Source organism: Garra rufa, chromosome 4 (assembly GCF_049309525.1).
Source record: "Garra rufa chromosome 4, GarRuf1.0, whole genome shotgun sequence".
NCBI classification, from domain to species: domain Eukaryota; kingdom Metazoa; phylum Chordata; class Actinopteri; order Cypriniformes; family Cyprinidae; genus Garra; species Garra rufa.
This window is the reverse complement of record NC_133364.1, coordinates 18,744,606-18,763,719: the sequence shown is the minus strand read 5'-3', so window position 1 is coordinate 18,763,719 and position 19,114 is coordinate 18,744,606. Positions and strand designations below refer to the sequence as shown.

At 38.6% G+C, this 19,114-nt stretch overlaps 1 protein-coding gene across 1 annotated transcript in view; it reads left to right on the top strand.

Moving 5' to 3' along the window:
• The first annotated feature begins 365 nt into the window (after positions 1–365).
• sox5 (SRY-box transcription factor 5) overlaps positions 366–19,114 on the top strand; it is an 83,854-nt gene continuing 65,105 nt past the window's right edge. Inside the window, exons 1-3 of the mRNA XM_073837768.1 lie at positions 366–554; positions 10,116–10,314; positions 17,593–17,824. Of these exons, the coding sequence (XP_073693869.1) occupies positions 427–554; positions 10,116–10,314; positions 17,593–17,824 (559 nt within the window). The 5' untranslated portion in view covers positions 366–426. The remainder of the gene's footprint in view (positions 555–10,115; positions 10,315–17,592; positions 17,825–19,114) is intronic.

The window sequence follows — 19,114 nt, the reverse complement described above, 5'->3', positions numbered from 1 at the left end:
CCTTTTATGCTTAGGAATAGTCTGTGGTAATATGTAAAAACAATAGAAGCCTATGATACTGAACACTTAGATAAGCATAGCATATATGTGTGTGCATTTGATCAGACGCACAACAGAGGGACACTGTGGCTGAAGGAAGGGGGCAGTGCTGCTGCATGTGTGTGTGTGTTTATGTGTGTGTGAGTGTGAAGCTGCGCTCCGTGCTTCACCCTGTCATGCTCTGGCCCTTTAAGAGGCGATCTAGCAGCTTAGAGCCATAGAGAGGGGTGGAGAGAGAGAAACAGAGAGAGAGAGAGAGAGAGAGAGAGAGAGAGGGGAGGGAGTGCGAGGTTCGGCGTGTGAGAGAGTGTGTGTGCAGCGGAGAGAAACAGAAACAGTCTTTGGTTTTGCGAGAGGTTAGAGGAGCACCAGGCAGCGTGTGCGTGTATGTGTGTGTGTGTTCTCGGAGGTCCCCGGGTGTCGGACGTGTATGTTGTCGTGGAAGGACTCCCTGCATCTCAGACCCCTTGTTTCAGCATGCTTACTGAGCCTGAGCTTCCTCAGGAGTTTAACAGGTACGTTCACACACTCACGCACGAGACGTTCACTTTTTCAAGCCGTGCCGGGAGGAGGACAAGAAACGAGGGACAGGCAGATGAGCAGGAGATCGTGTGTGTGAGGGGGTGTTAGTGTAAGAGACTACTTTAATAGTTTGTTTAGTAGGCTGTGTGTGAATGTGTCTGTGGTTTAGAAAAGAGAAGAAAGTTCAGATGTAAGATGTGTGTTTTTGTAGACGCTGGGACTGTCTTCTCAATATCCCACTTTGAAACTAAGTTGTAAATGGCTTTAGGGTTTGGTCTAACAGTTACATGGTCAGCGTGTGTTTGCACAACATATGTCTGTCTCTCTTTTATATCTATCTCTCTCTCTCTCTCTCTCTCTCTCTCTCTCTTTCTATATATATATATATATATATATATATATATATACACATACATACGTGTGAGAGAGAGAGAGAGTTAGATGGTGTTTGATAAGGGTCGGGGCTCTCCCGTCAGTGTTTCCCTGGCGTAACATCTCTTTTTTTTGCTCATGTTGCACTTCTGGGCAACACGCTTGGCAACCAAAACACAGATCGGTTCACTTCTGTACAACTTTTTTCCCTCCCAAAGCTTTTTTTCCCCCATTTGTCAGTGTTGTTTTAATCTTGTTTATGTTGTTTTGGTCTTTTATTGTGGCCAGATGTCTGCATTGGCCTTCTGTTGTGGTGGTCCGAGGTGGGAAATGTTCTCACCTACTTTAATACGTCAACAAAAGTGGCTTTGCTATGGAATAAAGAAGGTTTGACTTTAAAGCTCCATAGGGAAGATTACCCATAATACTGGGTTTTAATGCAAGCTTCAACCCCGACACACACACATTTTTTATTGCATTAGAGCAGTGCACTGTTTTACCAGATGAAACTAATCTTTTGTTCAGCGATAAACTCTGGGGTTTTATCCCTGAATTAAGAACACATTTATACGTCAGGAAAATGTGTTTTTAATAAATCATCACGCTCTCTCCGGGGGGAGGGTGAGGAGGGGGGCAGAAAAAGATAACAACAACTACGAGGAATTAAACATTTAAAGGATTACATAGGAAAGCAGAATGTATAGTGATAAATGCGGGGATTACAATGACTTAGAAGAAAAGGACGGTTAAACTCTACTTTTCAGTAATGCTGGCTGTCAGTGGTTAAAGAGCATGAAACTGAGTGTGTGTGTGTGAGTGAGAGGACGGGAGCGAAAGCGCAGCGTTTGTCCGTGTTGAGTGTATGTGTGGCTCTGTGTTTGTGTGTGTGTCTTCAGTCCTGATGCTAAGTGTTTTTGAAACACCGTAAGTCTGCTTTTATTTTTAATTTGTGCATAGAAAAACTGTTTTACTAAAGGACCGTGATACCAAGTAATTTATAATTGTTGTCTGTAAGTTGACAGAGCACTAAAAGTATGTTTGATTTCAACTTAAGTTTGAAAAAATGACCTAAATTTAGTACACTGTAAAATGAATTTGAAAAAATGACATTTTTCCTGTCTGGTGTAGATTATTTTTTATATTTAACATCTGAAAATACAGAACTGAACAGAACAGTGTTTTTCAAGTCATCTGTGTTGCTTTGCTTTATAATATATATCCTAAATAGTTTAAATATATTATTAAATATGATTCAATTACATAGTATTCAAATATTGTCTATTATTATTTTTTGTTTGTTTCCCGAGTGATGATTTGGTTGAGTTTAGTTTTATTGAAGGAGCAAAGAGGGGATTCTATGGCCAAACTGTCACATTCCTCAAAGAGAGAGAGAGAGAGAGAGAGACAGCGAACGAGTGAGGGAGGGGGAAAAGGGACTTTAACACTTCTCCATTTGTCTCCCTCCTTTAATGGATGGTTGTGTTACATCTCACTCTCTCACTCTCTCTCTCTCCCTTTCTTTCTCTGTCTGTCTGTCTCCGGGTCAGTCAATTCTTCCTGGTAAAGATACACAGAAAACACAGTGGGTTCAGCGCTAAGCGTGTGTGATTGAACTAGCTGGTGACAAATGTGACTGATGCATTTCAATTTTTGATTCTCTTGCATCAAAGATAAAACACATTAAACCACCAATCTGACTTTGCCACATCACTTTAACACATTAGGCTACTTTCAAACTGTTTTGTAGCATACGCAAATTGTGACATTGTCTAGGTGTTTATGTACTTAGATATAGAGACAAAATTGTTCCCAGAAACCTTCATTTGAAGAACATTCAGAGACCTAGTCATTTGAGGAAAATAAATAGAAAATAATGTGTTTTTAATATACATTCTAAAATGCAAAAAGTTAAGATCAGAGTTAAAATTAGGCTATAATTAAGACGAAGTGACTCTATATCGAGGGCGACCAGGTAGTCCCTTAAGAACGGCTTAGTAAACAATAAATATTGGCTAAATTTAAATTTAGAAAGGTTTATATGGGGTTTTAGGGGAAATAAATATCTTAGCTTTGTAGAAAAACAAAAGAAGTCAGCGGAAAGTTTCCACAATGATAGACAAACAAACGTTGGTTTGTGTGTGTTTGTACTTAGCTGTAGTTTGGGTACAAATTTGTCCCCAAACGAGAGCTAAATCAGACATAAACTCCATTTAGGGACATTCAGGAATGTCCTCATTTGGGGAAAAAAATATTTATAGTAACTTTACTATTTACTTTTTTTATTTTAGGCATAGAGCTGAGGTGTGTATTTGTCTAAAACTAATTTGTTTTGATATAAAATCACTAGAAATCTGTCCTCGTTTAGGTTTAAAGTGTGTGTGTGTTTTTGTCTGTGTGTGTGTGTGTTCTGTCTGATTGATGGAGGTTCTGGATCTTCTCTCTGGGTCATTCATTGCAGACTGGCTCCATTGTGTAGCCCGTGTTATGAGCTCTCGCAGCGGCTTGATAACCGTGTCTCCATGAAAAAAAGGAGGGTCAGCAGAGAAGAATGCTGAAGTGTTTCCTCCTCCCCCCTTCAGAAGTCTTCCCAGACCTCCCCTGCGCGATCAGCTGACCGTCGGGATGTCCGCTAAAACTGAGGGGAACTGAGTTTGTCCCATTTAGGTTAAAAACCTTATCAAGCCCAAAGGGATAATAACAGAAACCATATGACAACAGGTCAGGGGTGAGGGCCTAGACAATTGCATCATCAGTCGGATAATAAAAATCAATGGACTGCTGTGCAAAATGCTAAATGTTTTTTTTTTTTATTCAATCTTTTAAGCTCTATAATACCTGCTCTGTATAAGCAGGTAAAGGGTGGATGACTGTTGCATAGCCTGTTACACCCAATTTGTTGTTGTACAGGCCTGTATGAATGGAGTAAATTATCCCAGCACCCGTTTTTCACAGCCGCCGGGGCTTCTAGAAGCAAATCACGATGGATAAGCGTTTTGTGAGGGTAGCATATTCCCTCACACAAAAAGAAGACAAGCAGAGGCTTAGAAAGTTTTCATAGAAGTTTCAAGTATGTGTGTAATATGTAAAATGTCAGTGAAAACATGAGTCAGTCCAGAGAAATAAATAATTAGAGACGAGAGATGACAGGAAACTATGCAGACAGATGAAGTGATGACTAAAATACTGGCAACCCCCCTCTGGATGTGTATGTGTGTATGCGTGTGTGTGTGTGTGTGTGTGTGTGTGTGTGTGTGTTGATGCAGCAGTTGCCTTGGCACTGTGGGCACGGTGTTCACTGGTGCCTTGTGTCCACCCAGCGGCAAACACACACCATTGCTTATTATGCGTGTGTGTGTGTGTGTGTGTGTGTGTGTGTGTGTGTGTGTGTGTGTGTGTGTGTGTGTGTGTGTGTGTGTGTGTGTGTGTGTGCATGTGTGTGTGAGCGGGCTTTTTTTGGCTTTGCTCATATGACTTTTGATTCCGTGTGTGTGTGTGTGACTTCACCTCCATGGCTAAACAGTAATGGCTGACAGTGACATTAGGCTCTGTGTTCTTGCCTTTTGTGGCGACGCTGGACAGGAAATTGGGGTGGCCCTGCAGCCCTCGCGTCAGAGGGGAAAACAGAGACGGCTTTGTGTTTTCTCTGAGTACGTGTGTGAATAATGTGTGTATTTAGAGACACGTACGCTTGTGTGAAATTATTATTCACTGACTTTGGAGGGGGGGTTGACTTTTGAAGAAGTTTCTAAGAGTGAGTTTTCAAAGAATTATTTTCTTTACCGCAGCTAGCTAGCCATCAGACGTTGTAAACAAAACTGAAAAAGTTTTGTGTGAGGGATTTGTGATGTGTAAATGTCTAATAAAGAACTAAAAAATACAGATTCTGCTCGGTGTTGCCAAGTCTGCTGTTTTCCCGCAAAACTGGGCTACTTTTACATTATCCTCGGGAATTGTTTTTTCAGTCCACGGGTTAAATTGATCTTGTCATCCCTAAGCGATTTCGAAAGAGGTGAAAATCGTGGAAAATGCCATTTTGATTATCAACTGAGCTGGTTTTGTTTCTGATGTCATTTTTTAGTCCTGTAGCGTTACTAAAAATGTTGGGGTTTGCTTCTCGCTGAGAATGTGAGAGGTCCCAGGTTCAAATCCCGGACGAGCCCCCAATTCCTGTTACAGTCTAAATTAGTCTAGGGAAAGACTGTAAACCTATGTGATCTTTATATTATTTTTACAAAAAAACCAAGTGCCCTCACACACAGCGAATCCTGTGATTAGTGATTGCACCGTGAATGATAAAGAGCCCTCACTAGTTTGCACTACAGATGAATTTACTTCAGCGGAGTCCCTCTCTCAGACTCGCTCTTCGCTTCCGCCCGGCTGCCGGCCGCTCTATTCCCACAGAGAGAAAAATTGAGAGCGCTATAAATAGCTGTAAAGTAATATACTTAAAAGACTGTTCAAAACAGAGAGAGTTGGGCACAAATGGTTGATTGTGCAAAAGGGGACGTCCTGACGGGAGTATCTGCGACTTTATCGTCCTGGGAGCAGAAGATAAAGAGTCGAGAGAGGGATGAGCACTTCTCCTACTGTCTGAGTGGATTGGGAGGTATTCTCAGTTTCCTACCGAAGGCTAGGAATCGCTGCCGTTATCTGCGCTGAACGAGCTGATTGTCTGAACTTTAGGACACACTTTGTTTCATTCCCACAGTCTGATAACAAAGAAGAGCTGACCTCCCTAATCAAATAATCATATTAGATAGGAATTTACCTTAAGACAGTGTAAGGATTTTTTTTGTTTTTTTGTGTGCATTATTATGCAAAGTTTTATTCAGAGGCTACAGTTAGCATTACATAAATGAATAATTAATTTTATCAGCATCATATAAAAACAACAGAAGGTGTCTGTCTTGACTTTTTCAACCACGCTCCGTGTATCTGAATGCAAAGCATCATCATGCAAGTTTTTTCCGTGGGCCGCGCACATCCGAGTGTGTGCGTATGTGACACGTTTAGCCTCTAAATTATGTCCTGTCATTAGAGGCACTTCTGGAGTGTTAACCACTGCTGATGGTGATTAGGTAAAGCTCCTAGATTCAGTATTTAAAGTGCAGCTCCACTCCGCTGTTTAATGGACCCTGTATTTTGGACGATTAGCGTCTGCGGAGAAATGTACATGTGATATGAGAGGGACTTAGGAGAGCGCTCAATCTGCGTCTAAGCTCAAAGGGGAAGTGTGCCTTTAATCTGGGCTTAACACACACGGTCGGCGGGAGGGGGCCCGAGCGGCGCACCAGTGGGGCGGCCATTAGCTTTTAACGATTAGCCGTGAAAGTTAGCCTCTAGACCTGCAGTTCAACTGCGATGGGACGGGGTCCGAATGCTGAAGTTTACGAAATATTTGATAATGCATGCCGAACTGGATAATACTGGTGTTTAGAGATTATACTGTGTTCCTACAGTACATAAGTGTGTGTTTAGTCACCTCACCCGTATCAGCACATTCAGCTTTGATATTCAAGGCTGTTTATGAATACCATAATTCTTAGCCTTGTGAAAATGAAAGGCAATAAAGTTATTAATCCACCAGATAATGAGCAAAGACCGCTGTTAAAGTTTACAATGCAAATAAGCAGACATGACTAGCCTGTGAGGAAGTCTTAGCTTCAGAGACTATTCTTTGTGCGTCTGTGTTGTGTTAGCGAGTGTGTGTGTGTCAGTGGACAGGGTCTGTGTGTTTGGCAGGCCGGCCTTTATTGGAACCACAGAAGGATGGAGTGAAATTATGTTAATGGCTGCTAATTATGACCTTGGAGACCAGCTTTTCTGCCAATTTATCTGCTTAATAAAACCCTCTCTTTTTTAATCCCAACATCTCGACAAGCTTTAAATGTTTCATGTAGACTCTCCACCACGACAGGTCTGCCAACTTTAAATGAAATAGTGGCTATAACCTGCTCACCCGGGGAGCGGAATTGTATAGTAATTATACTTCAAAGGCTCGCAGGAAAATAGACATTTTATTGCTCAAGAGGAGCTGTGAAAAGCTTCTGTCAGTGGGCCGGCGAGGAAGTATGGAAGAAAGAGGCAAAAGGAAGAGTGCGTGAGACGGGGAAGAGCGGAAAAGACATGTAGACGTGTCTAAAGGTATGCACAGATATAGGAAACAGCTGTGAATTAGTTGTAAAATGAATGTCGTAGATATACTTACATAGAGGTTTTTTGTATGGTATATTGCCTTGAGGAATATTCCACTAAATATTTTTTTTATTATTATTTTTACAACAAATCTTGTTCTAAATGTGTCTCTTTAACTACTAGCTTTCCAGCTATTCATTATGCTGAATAAAGTTTCACAAGCCATAACTAAACAGTTATTAAAACACCAGTTCTCGGGTTCGTTGGATGTGACAAGCAATTTGCTGGTTCCAATAAGAACTGCTTCTCGATTGCCTGCGTTTAGATGAGGGTCGTGTGTATGTCTTTGTTGGTCCTGATGTGTGTGTTGGGGGTTGGTGTGTTAGAGAAAGCGGCACAGAGGTGTGTGTGTCGGAGTGAAACAAAAGGGCCCAGTGTGTTTGAGTGTCTGGAGGTAGAGTAAACACAGTGCTGGTGGAGGGGCAGACAGGCCGTGCGGCTCTGACGGGCCCAAGTGCAGTTTATACAGCTGCGCTGACTGCTTTTACTGCCCCAGTGTGAACCAGCACACAGCCAAGGTACCCCACACACACACGTTCGCATTCATACAGCCAAATTAACACAGATATAGTCACTAATACTCACAGTTGTAGATATTACACACCTGCGTTAGTGTTTGTTGTCAGACTCTGGCAATTTGACATCTGCATCATAGTTTATCATTTAACTCTTCACTCCATCTTATCTTTACAGTTAGTCAAATCAAGTATTCTTGTTTCTGTAGCTGCTAGCCTTGGGTTTGATTGAGGTGAGTCTTATTTATCCCGTCCAGACAGTTAGAAACGTTATATGATGTTTGTCTTTACAGCTAATCTAAACCAAATAAGCAGTAAATGAGAGAAAGAGAAACCTCAGCAGTGCTCAGGAGCTCCGCCAGATGTGGCGTCTGAGTCAGACCAGGGCTTTGAGAATACAATACAGTTCTGCACACGCAGTCTGGACTGTACCACGACTGTGGATGCTAGTTGATGAAAGATATTCGAGGTAAAAAGTAACCTCTCTAATGCACCAACTTTGCTGTATGTAAGTCTTATTTTTCTACCTCAGAGCATAAAATAATGGTGAGATGAAATGTAAAAAAGTTTAATAACGTCAGTTATGACATAAAAATGCGGGATATGAAGTGACATTATGAGATTTAAACTTGAATTGTGAAACAAGTTGCATTTACAGGAAATTAAGTCGCTATATTGAGAAATGAAGTTGAGAAAGTCATAAATAGGTGAAAGTCACAACTGGAAGATATCAAGTCATCAAGTTTAGGAGAAAGTCACAATTGTGAGCAATTACGAGAAATAATTTGCAATTATGAGATATAAAATCATATTATTAAAAGTTGCAATTACAGGAAATAAAATCACAATAATGAGAAATAAAGTTACAGTTGTGAGAAATAAAGTCAAAAGTATGAGGAAGTCACAATTGTGAGCAATTACAAGAAATAATTTGCAATTATGAGATATAAAGTCACATTATAAAAGGTTGCAATTACAGGAAATAAAATCGCAATAATGAGAAATACAGTTGTGAGAAATTTAGTCATAATTATGAGAAAGTCACAACTGAAAGATATAAAGTCAGAATTATGAGAAAGTCACAATTGTGAGCAATTACGAGAAATAAATCGCAAATATAATATATAACGTCACATTATTAAAAGTTGCAATTACAAGAAATAAAATCACAAAGATGAGAAATAAAGTTATAGTTGTGAGTAATTAAGTCATAATTATGAGAAAGTCACAATTGTGAGCAAATATGAGAAATAATTTGCATTATGAAAAGGTCACATTGTGAAAAAAATGTATTTTACAGGAAATTAAATGGCAATAATGAGAAACAAAGTTTCTCACAATTGTGAGAAAGTCATAATTATGAAGTCACAACTGTGAGCAATTAAAAGAAATAATTTGCAATTATAAGACAAAGTTATATTGAGAGATATAGACAGATATTGTAAGATAAAGTTATGAGTCATAAATTCATGACTCATAAAATGACAAGTCATAATTGTGCTTCTAAGAAGAATAAGGTCAAAATTGTGAGAATGAAAATAAAACAAACTGAGAGATATAAATTTAAACTTGTGAGATATTAACCTGCAATTATGCACAATAATTGTGTGTAGAATATATTAATTAATCATGATATAGACTTTTACATATAGTACATGGAATGGCCTTCCATATCTTTGTTTATAAAACAGCTTTTGAAGGAAAACAAAGTTACGACAACACAGCAGTCAAATAAAATTTGTGTGCCAATTCTTTTAGAGTAGTAGCCAAATAAAAGTACTTCTCTCCATCTCTCTTTATCCTTGCCTGTCTTTTTCTCTTAAAAGAGTGGTACTTATTCCCCAGGGCCATAGTAACACTAGCCCCAAGGCTGAGAAGCGTCTATGAAAGCACTTAGGCAATGCCGTAAGCCAGATGAAATCTTATTACCAGAGCATATTCATTTTTCCTCTGCGTGCATTGTGGGAGAGAGAGTTCATTTAATAAATGCTTTTTCTTCCTGACGGTATCAGAGGAACACAGACCATCATCAAGGCCTATTTTCTCTGGCATTGTCAACACCATATACACTGTCATTAACATCTACTGTGGCACACATGCTCGCGCACACACCATTGTCTGTCTGTGTTCTTGGCTAACGCGATATTTGATGTGCGCTGGGCCGTCTGCACTTTTCTTTAATGGGCCGCTCGAGTCTTTACATCAAACAGGCTGGCTAAACACATTGTGTGCGGCGCCGCTACAGTAAATGGCTCTGTGATAGTGTAGGTGGGACGGCTCTTTGATGGAAGGATGGATGTGGACAAAGCTATGGCGTTGATGGCTGTCATTATGCGAGTAGCGTGTCAGGTGTGTGTGCGTGCGCGCAAATGCTCCCGTATATGTCACTCACAATTAAACAACAGCCACGTCTCTGTCTCTGCCATGTCTTTCCTGAATGCCTCAGTCACTTTTCCTTTCTCATTTTTCCAGGATGTCTTCCAAGCGACCAGCCTCTCCATATGGGGGAACAGATGGAGAGGTAGTCATGGCGACGAGCAGACAGCGATTGGAGGATGAAGAGGTTGACGGACATGCTGTCATTCACTTGCCCCTGAGTTCGTACTGCAGCAAAGTGTCCCCACGATCTCCGCGACTGCTCGACAGCCCCCCAACACTACACGCGAACATGGTAAGTGTGATACGCCGTAGGCTCCGCCCACTCGACTGGCTCCTCCTTTTTTGAATAAGCCCCTCCCATTTTGTTGCCACGCTTAACAACGTCACAGCATTTTGAGCATGGCCAAAATGACTCATGTGCTTGACTGTTTTGGAGTGTGAGTTCATGATGGGTCGTTGTAGTCATCCAGGATATGGGCTGTTTATTTAAAGCCGTAAGATGAAATATAAGCGAGGTGGACCCTGTGACCCCGACCGTCATCCTCACGTTAACACGCACCTGAGCTCTAGTATCTCTTCGGTGACCTTTCGCCCGACTCTGCTATCTCTTTCTCTCGATAAACTTGTGTTGCCACAGGCTTTGGGAATCAATTTGGCTGTAAAACAATGAATCAGTACTTAAGGAACTTAACGGTAAGCTAATTCTGCAATTAACTGTGATTACAGAGCACGCTGGACTCTGCGGTTTTGGAAGCGTTTCCCACAATAAACCAAAGTCCTCACTCCAGTGAAGCTTTCTCACTCCTTTTTAGTCTCACTATGTTTTTAAGAGTGTATGGGAAGGTAATGCACAAAGATGTACCTTTTGTGACAGATTTGGCTGTTGAGTTGCAAATGTTTGTTATAGCACAATGGATTGTTGTTCTTATTAATCACAAATAATTATGTATCAGCAGCAGTGCAGTGGTTGTAATTGTTGTGTTATCTGAAAGACTAGACTGCTGTCTGTGTCTGCCGCGCTGACATGACAGACGTGGCATGAAAAAACACGCACGCTGTATTTGATGTGGATTAATAAAGCGTATCCGTCTCGAGCACAGGCGGATTTTGGGGAAAGCAGGCTGGCATGTGTGAGACATTAAGTTTCCCTGAGCCGATCCGCGCTGACTGGCAGAAGAGTTGAGTGAGAGAGAGATTTACACGAGTGGGGACTCGGAGGGGCTTTGTCACGGCAATTGTATAAAGTGATAGGGAAGTGTAAATCGACTCGGCGAGTCCCTGGGTAGCGCGCAGCGGAAGATTACCGCTTTATCTTGTCATTGTAAATTAACACGGCAGCGGCGCACACGCGCTTCAGACTCCGTTGACCTCTTCATCCTGAGAGGGAGAAAGAGAGAGAGATGCGCGTTCATGAGGATGGGGTCAGCGGGGCTCAAGCGCGCGCAATCTGCTACAATAGAAGTTGGTGCGGTGGTGCGCGTCCCCGGCGGTCTGTAAACTCCTGCCAGTTTTTTTTACAGGCGGGAAGTAGAAGGCTTTGAAACTGAAAGGTGGGAAGAGCTTTACACGCGGGTGATAATAGAGAGGTGTTAATTACTCTCCCTTTTGTCCGGTTAATGAGGAGAGGCATTAAGGGGAGACGTGTTCTTATGTGTGTTTCACTTTAAGATTTGTTCTCAGATGCGTCAAATTCAGCCTTTTAATGTCAAAAACAACAAAACACCCTTTAACCTGACTCCTGCAGTGTTCATTGTGAAAATCTAAACTTTTTGATGAATTTAATTTAATAAAGCTTTTTTAATTTGTTGATGTATTTCTATACTTTTTAAATGTATTATTTTTTCATATGTAAAAAATAATGACCCTGGTACACAAAACCAGTCGTAAGTTACATGGGTATATTTGTAGCAATAACCAACTATACATTGTATGGGTCAAAATTATCGATTTGTCTTTTTATTAAAAAAAATCTATTATCTGAAGATCATGCTTATGCATGTTTTGTAAATTTCCTACTGTACAGTAAATATATCAGAACTTAATTTGGACAACTTTAAAGGTAATTTTTCTCAATATTTCGATTCCAGATTTTCAAATAGTTGTGTCTCGGCCAAATATTGTCCTATCAGGACAATATATTGCTTTTAGATGATGTATAAATCTCAATTTCAAAAATTGACCCATTTGATTGGTTTTATGGTCCAGGGTCACAAATATGGACAAACTCAGCGATTTAAGATGGTTTAAAATGAATCCAAAATAGGTTGGAAATTAAAAATCAGACACATAATTACTAGAGGAATGAGCAAAAATTAAAAGGTGAACATTTATTAATAAGAAATTCAAAAATGTTTATTATTTAACTATTACTCATTAATGAATGTTTATTTATTGTACATATTAAATGTTAGTTTTCAACCAAGTTGGCTTCATTTTAAGCACAAAATATAGTCATTTTGTAAGCAATAGTTGAGTTGACCACTGGGTCAAAACAACACAATCGCTGGGTTTGTCCATATTTGTGACCCTGGACCACAAAACCAGTCATAAGGGTAAATTTTTTTGAAACTGAAATGATCTGAAAGCTGAACAAAAAAGCTTTCCATTGATGTATGGTTTGTTAGGATAGCACAAGCTACATTGGATTTGGCCCAAGCAAACTATTTGAAAATCTGGCATCTGAGGGTGCAAAAAAATCTAAATATTGAGAAAATTGTCTTTAAAGCTGTTCAAATAAAGTTTTTAGCAATGCATATTACTAATCCAAAATTACGTTTTAATATATTTATGGTAGGAAATTTACAAAATATCTACATGGAAAATTTTACTTAATATTCTAATGATTTTTGCTATAAAAGAAAAATCGATAATTTTGATCCATACAGTGTATTGTTGGCTATTGCTACTTATAACTGGTTTTGTAGTCAAGGGTCACATTACACCCAGCACTGGGTTGTTTTTAACCCAGCATTTTTTTAAAGTATAAATATTTTAAATATATACAAGGTTTTTATTTTAATTTTAATTATAATAAATTATTTGAATTTTATTGTCTATCCAAGCCCAGGTATTTAGAGAGAAACCAACAAAACACTCCGAGCAGTTAGTAAAACTAAGCTCATATGTAATAAATGGAAATTTTGCTTCAGTGTCACAAATATTAATTTGTGTTCTTGTGTTTTTAATGTTTTTCTTGTTTTCTGACAAAACATTGAAAATGTAGTGTCCCACAAATCTAATTAATTAGTCTTTTCCTATTACATATCCTCATGTAAATTCCCTAGTACAGAAGGACAGGGACGAGACAATGTAAGGTGTTTGAAAGTGTGTGAAGCGCTTGTAAATCTTCATCAGGGTGTGTGTGTTTGTGTGTGCGCTCACGGCAGGATCAGGGCTGACAATAGCTCGGTTGAGCCAGGTTTAGAGGTGAGCGGATTGCGAACACACGGTAGAGATCAGCAACACGGGCTTAAGACAACAGACGAGGCGTCAGCACCGCAGGAGAGGAGAGATGTCCAACTCGAGCGTGTGTGTTTCAGCAGCGGGACTCTTGACAGTTTAACTGATAGCAAGCGTAGAGGTTAGTTTCCTAGCGTGTGGTGAACGCGAGCCAGAGAATCACACGGCCGCGCGTCGACTTAGTCTCATTAGCCAGACGCTACCTGTATCGGTAAAATAACTGGATTTAACTTAGCATGAAAGCGTGAGAGAGAAACGAAGCTCTGAGGGGAAACAGGTTGGAATCCTGCGGAGTACAGGAAGGACAAACGTTAGAGAGAAAAAAAGGTGGCATTTGGAAGAACGCTGGCAGGGAGAAAGAGTACTAGAGGGGGAAAGAAGGCATTTTGCTTTCTTGGCAAGAGTTGAAGTGTGTTTAAATGTGCTCCTGTCACACATGAGCTTAAGAGGACAAAAGTTGGTTAATTCTGTCGCCATGCTGCCGTGGTTGAGGGATGAAGAGAGGGTCGTGGAGAGAGGCGCAGTTTCCACGAAGAATTGACATCTGCACAACTAAAAGCAGAACCGCCCACACCGCACAGAACGGCACATCAGAAATGCATATAAATACATACACTGAGGAAAATCACGCGCACACACATAATCGACGGACAAAATAGGGGTACTTAACCTGAATATCAACCTGTAGACCTGTGCATTTAAAGATGGGGGGAAAGAAAGCAACACACAAGCCATTAGCTCATCTGCTTCTGCATCTGTCCGAGACTTCAGGACATTAAAAAGCGAAGGAGTACAGTTTCCTCCACCGCCATCTCACCTTCTATTCGAATTGTTTTCTAGACATCTCTGGAGAAAGACGCGAGCTGCGGTTTGAAGTGTGCAGTGGATTAGATAGATTGGAAGTGACAGGTGTGACCGTGTTTTAAGATGCATGCCACACTAAAGCAGGCACAGAGAAACGCCTGCCATTCTGCCACTCGCTCCCACTCTCTCCCTGGCTTTCTGTCTCTCTTTTTCCCTGTTAGTTCTTTAACAGCTACTTGACAGTTTTGTTTGCGAATGACGGGGTGATCTCGCACCGCTTTGGTCATTCTGTGACTACAGAAGTCTCTTAATCCCAGTTCGACCGGCCTGACTGGAGCCGATGGGGGCGAGAGGGATGAAAACGAAGGGGTGTGTCTGGAAAAACGTCCCTTTTTGCAGGCAGATTACGGAAACGGGGGAAAATCAGTATGCAAGCTGTCATATTTTACGTGTATCGTAAAAGCCTGTTAAGATCTTTTAAGCTTGCCAGTCATCAGTCTGTTTGTGAATGAGTATCAGTGTGAAATGTCTCCCGGTATGCGTTCGTAGCAAGCGAAAGTGTCTCAGTTTAATTAGTTCTACAGTAATTATTATTATCATGATGATGATGATGGATTGTGACGAGTCAATCTGTGTGATACGTTCAGTATATAGCGGAAAACATGGAGTGTTGACAGCTGTATGTACTAGACCTGTTTGTTTGTTTATTTGTCTGTTTTTTGTGAGACAAAGCGATTAATGCTGTTAAATGGCGTGTAAATGGCTAAAACAAATTAAATGCCAACATTCAATGTTAAAACATGAAAAATAATTGTTATAAATACAGTCAGACTAAAAATTTTATATTTTTTACTAGTGGGTGCAGGACACTAGAGTTCATTTATATAAGTGAGGATAGCAAAGTACAGTAAACTGTGACATTATACTTCTATTATACTTATAATTCTACATACAGTGGACTAAAAATTCGGGACCAAAAATGAATTGGACACTTTGACCTGACCATGTTTTGCTTAAGTGTTTTTTCTTTAATTGCTAAGGTGAATTTTTTACACCACAGACTGAACAAAATTAAGCATTGCTTGGTAATTGGTCAACAAAGTATTGATAGTTGTCTTTTTGGTTGATTGTAATCCATTACATACCTTTCTGTCAAAGTTTCTGACATTATCAAGATGAATTTGTTCTGACACGGTTTAACTCTGAGTTCTTGTCATATTTTATTTCCATTTTCTAAACTATAGCGAATAAGCTGTGATAATGTGAGAAGGTGTCGGAATAAATTTTGATTTGACTGTACGATTTTTTAAATGTAATAATTATAAAATAGTAGAAAACACTAAAAGAAAAGAACATTATTAACAATATTAAAAATAAATAGCATATAACTGTTAAAAGAGCACATAAATAAATGACTACTGAAAATAATTATCTTTACACTTTTAATAGCATTTAAACTTTTTCCATGTTATATATAATGAATTGTTTTATTTGTGGGGTGAAATCGAATCATCTAACAGTCTCACTCTCCCGATATATATAAAATTGTATCTGCCACTGTTCTGTCTTGTGAAAGTCTTGTGTAATTCGTGTTGCATTAAGCTTTAGTAAATGAACCATCTGCTGCTCTCTGTTCGCTCTCTGAGTTAATGATTAAAAACAGATGTCATTATTAAAATCTAAGCGGGTGATAGACCTGCACAGGGAACTTAATCAATCTTGTGAACTTCAGTTTGGACCAGGGACATTTTTGCTTCGCGTGATGGGTGCAGGTGGCACGAAGTGGCTGATGTTGATTGTTAAGGTGTAAATCTGGTCACTGGATCCAAACACATCAGTGGGATTACGCTATTGTCTGATTGGCTGTGGCCGCTGTCAGTCATGCCGGCGGTAAGGTAGATAATAGATGTGGATTAACCAAAGATTAACCCTGATTAAAGGACTTGGACTGTTGACCTCGTCTCCAAATACCTGACTTGTTTTGTAATTAAACTTTATAAAGCAGATCCGGAGCTGGGCGAAAGTAATGCGGTGTGTGTGTCATAATTTATCATTATAAATCTCCACTTGTGTCATTTACCCAAAGTACAGTATGTGTGCATATACTTGCATAAGCAAAAATCACCAATATTAAAACAAGAATACGTAATATAATAAATTAATTATAAATACGCAGCCAGTCAAAAGTTTTTGAACAGTAAGATTTTTAAAGAAGTATCTTCTGCTCAGCAAGCCTGTTTATTTGATCCAAAGTAAAGTAAAATTTTTAAATATTTTTAGTATTTAAAATAACTGTTTTCTATTTGAATATGTTTTAAAATGTAATTTATTCCTGTGATTTCAAAGCTGAATTTTTAGCAATATCACTCCAGTCACCCAATCTTTTAGAAATCAAAAACTATTATTATTATGTTGAAAACAGCTAGAGTATATTTTTTCAGGTTTCTTTGATGAATAGAAAGTTCAGAAGAACAGCATTTAAAAAAAAATTAAACTGACTCCAAACTTTTGATTGGTAGAAAATGTTATGTTAATGTTAAAAAAGCTTTTTATTTCAGATAAATGCTGATGTTTGGATCTTTCAATTAGTCAAAGAATTCTAAAAACTGTTTTAAATATTGATAATAATAAAAATAATGTTTCTTGAACAGTAAATCAGCATATTAGAATGATTTCATTTGACTGGTAGTGTATATATAAGCCATCAGTGTTTCACTGTAAAAATAAGATGTGAAAATAAAATTTAATATGATTAAATTAGGTCATACCAATAAAAGTAATTTTTATGGCTCAGATTAGTTCGAAATAGCCCCTTTAGACAACATCTGCAGTTTCCCTTTTTATACTGTACGAGCCTAATTCTGAGCCACATTACATAAGAAACCATAAGATGGGAACTGTTATATATTTGGACGTAAGATCAATGCATGAAACGTCGAAGACGGTGATTGATATCGCAGCTGTCATGTTGGTCAAGAAAAGAAGAAAAAATGTGGTTGAAAAACTTGGACGATCTTGTGTGTTTGGATCGGATTCAAAGTAGAAAAACTTCCCTCCTCAGAGAAAGAGACAGTTCTTGTGATGGTGAAACGACTGAAACTTTTCGCCGCTAATGATTTTGTCTAAAGAGACTTCAGACCGACAGAGGCGAAAAGAGAGAGAGAGACTTTCTACAGTACAGATGGGCAGATGAGGATGAAAGTAAATCTAAACATGCCTCAACACTCAGGAACAGGACGAAATAATTAGTGGAGGCCTGTTTGTCGCTTTGTTTAACACCCTGTCTCTCTTTCCGTCTCTCTGTCAGGATCAGGATGGCAGTAAAGGCCTGGCCCTGAGCCCCTACCCCCAGCACAACTCGTCTACCTCACCCAGTAAGCAGCAGCAGCAGCAGGAGGAGGGGTCCATGCGGCCGGGGAGCGAACCCAGCTCCGCTTCAGCTCTGGGCACCCCGGAGAGACGCAAGGGCAGCCTGGCCGACGTGGTCGACACGCTCAAACAGCGCAAGATGGAAGAACTCATCAAGAATGAGCCAGAGGGTGAGTGATGGAGAATTTAATACATGTTTTGACACACATTGTGAAGTTATCATAGGAAAAAGCTGTTCCAAAGCCCCTCTTCACTCAAATTTTCAGCGTTTTCAAACTCTTGAGAGCCGAACAACAATCAAACCTGTCCACTAATGTCACACCATGGACGTTGTTTGCAAATTTGAGAACGTACAGTAACACAAAGTCATTTAATTAAGCATCCTTATGCCATCACAAGCTACCTTTGATGCCATGTAAGGATTGATTGATTGAAAAGGAATTCATATATAAAGACTTTTGATGTCATGGAAAGAACTGGTAGTTTTTAGTCATTTATTATGCTAGCACAAGCTACTTTAATATGAAAAAAAATATTTATTTATTTATTTATTTAAATGCCATTGCAATGAATGTATAAATACTTTTGATGTCATGGAAAGAATTGGTAATATTTAGTTATTTATTATGCTATAACAAGCTACATTTAATATTTATTTAAAAAGCATGGCAATGAATTCATAAATACTTTTAATTTCATAAAAATAATTGGTAATCTTTAGTTATTTATTATGCTATCACAATCTACTATTATCATGGAAAAATAAAGAATTATTTATTTGTTTGTTTACATATTTATTTATTTAAAAGGCATTGCAATCAGTTTATAAATACATTTGATGTCATGAAAAGAATTGGTAATCTTTATTTATTTATTATGCTATCACAAGCTACTTTTAATATCATGGGAAAAAAAAGTAAAGAAATATTTATTATTAATTATGCTATCACGAGCTACTTTTAATATGGAAAAAATAAAGAAATATGTATCATTTATTATGCTATTACAAGCTACTTTTAATATCATGGGAAAAAATAAATATTTATTTATTATTTATTTATATTTAAAAAGCACTGCAATGAATTTATATTTACTTTTGACATCACAGAAAGAATAGGCACTATTTAGTTATTTGTTTTGCTATCACAAGCTACTTTTAATATCATAGAAAAAAACAAAGAAATATTTATTTATTTAAGCTTTGCAATGAATATTTAAAATGCTTTTGATGCCATAGAAATAATTAGTAATATTTAGCTATTTATTATGCTACTTTTAATATCATGTAATAAAAATATATATATATTTATTCAAAAGCATTGCAATTAATTTATAAATATTTTTGATTTCATGGAAAGAATTGAAGAATTGGTCATATTTTGTTATTTATTATGCTATCACAAGATACTTTTAATATCATTAAAATACATAAATAAAAAGCATTTGCAATGAATTTATAA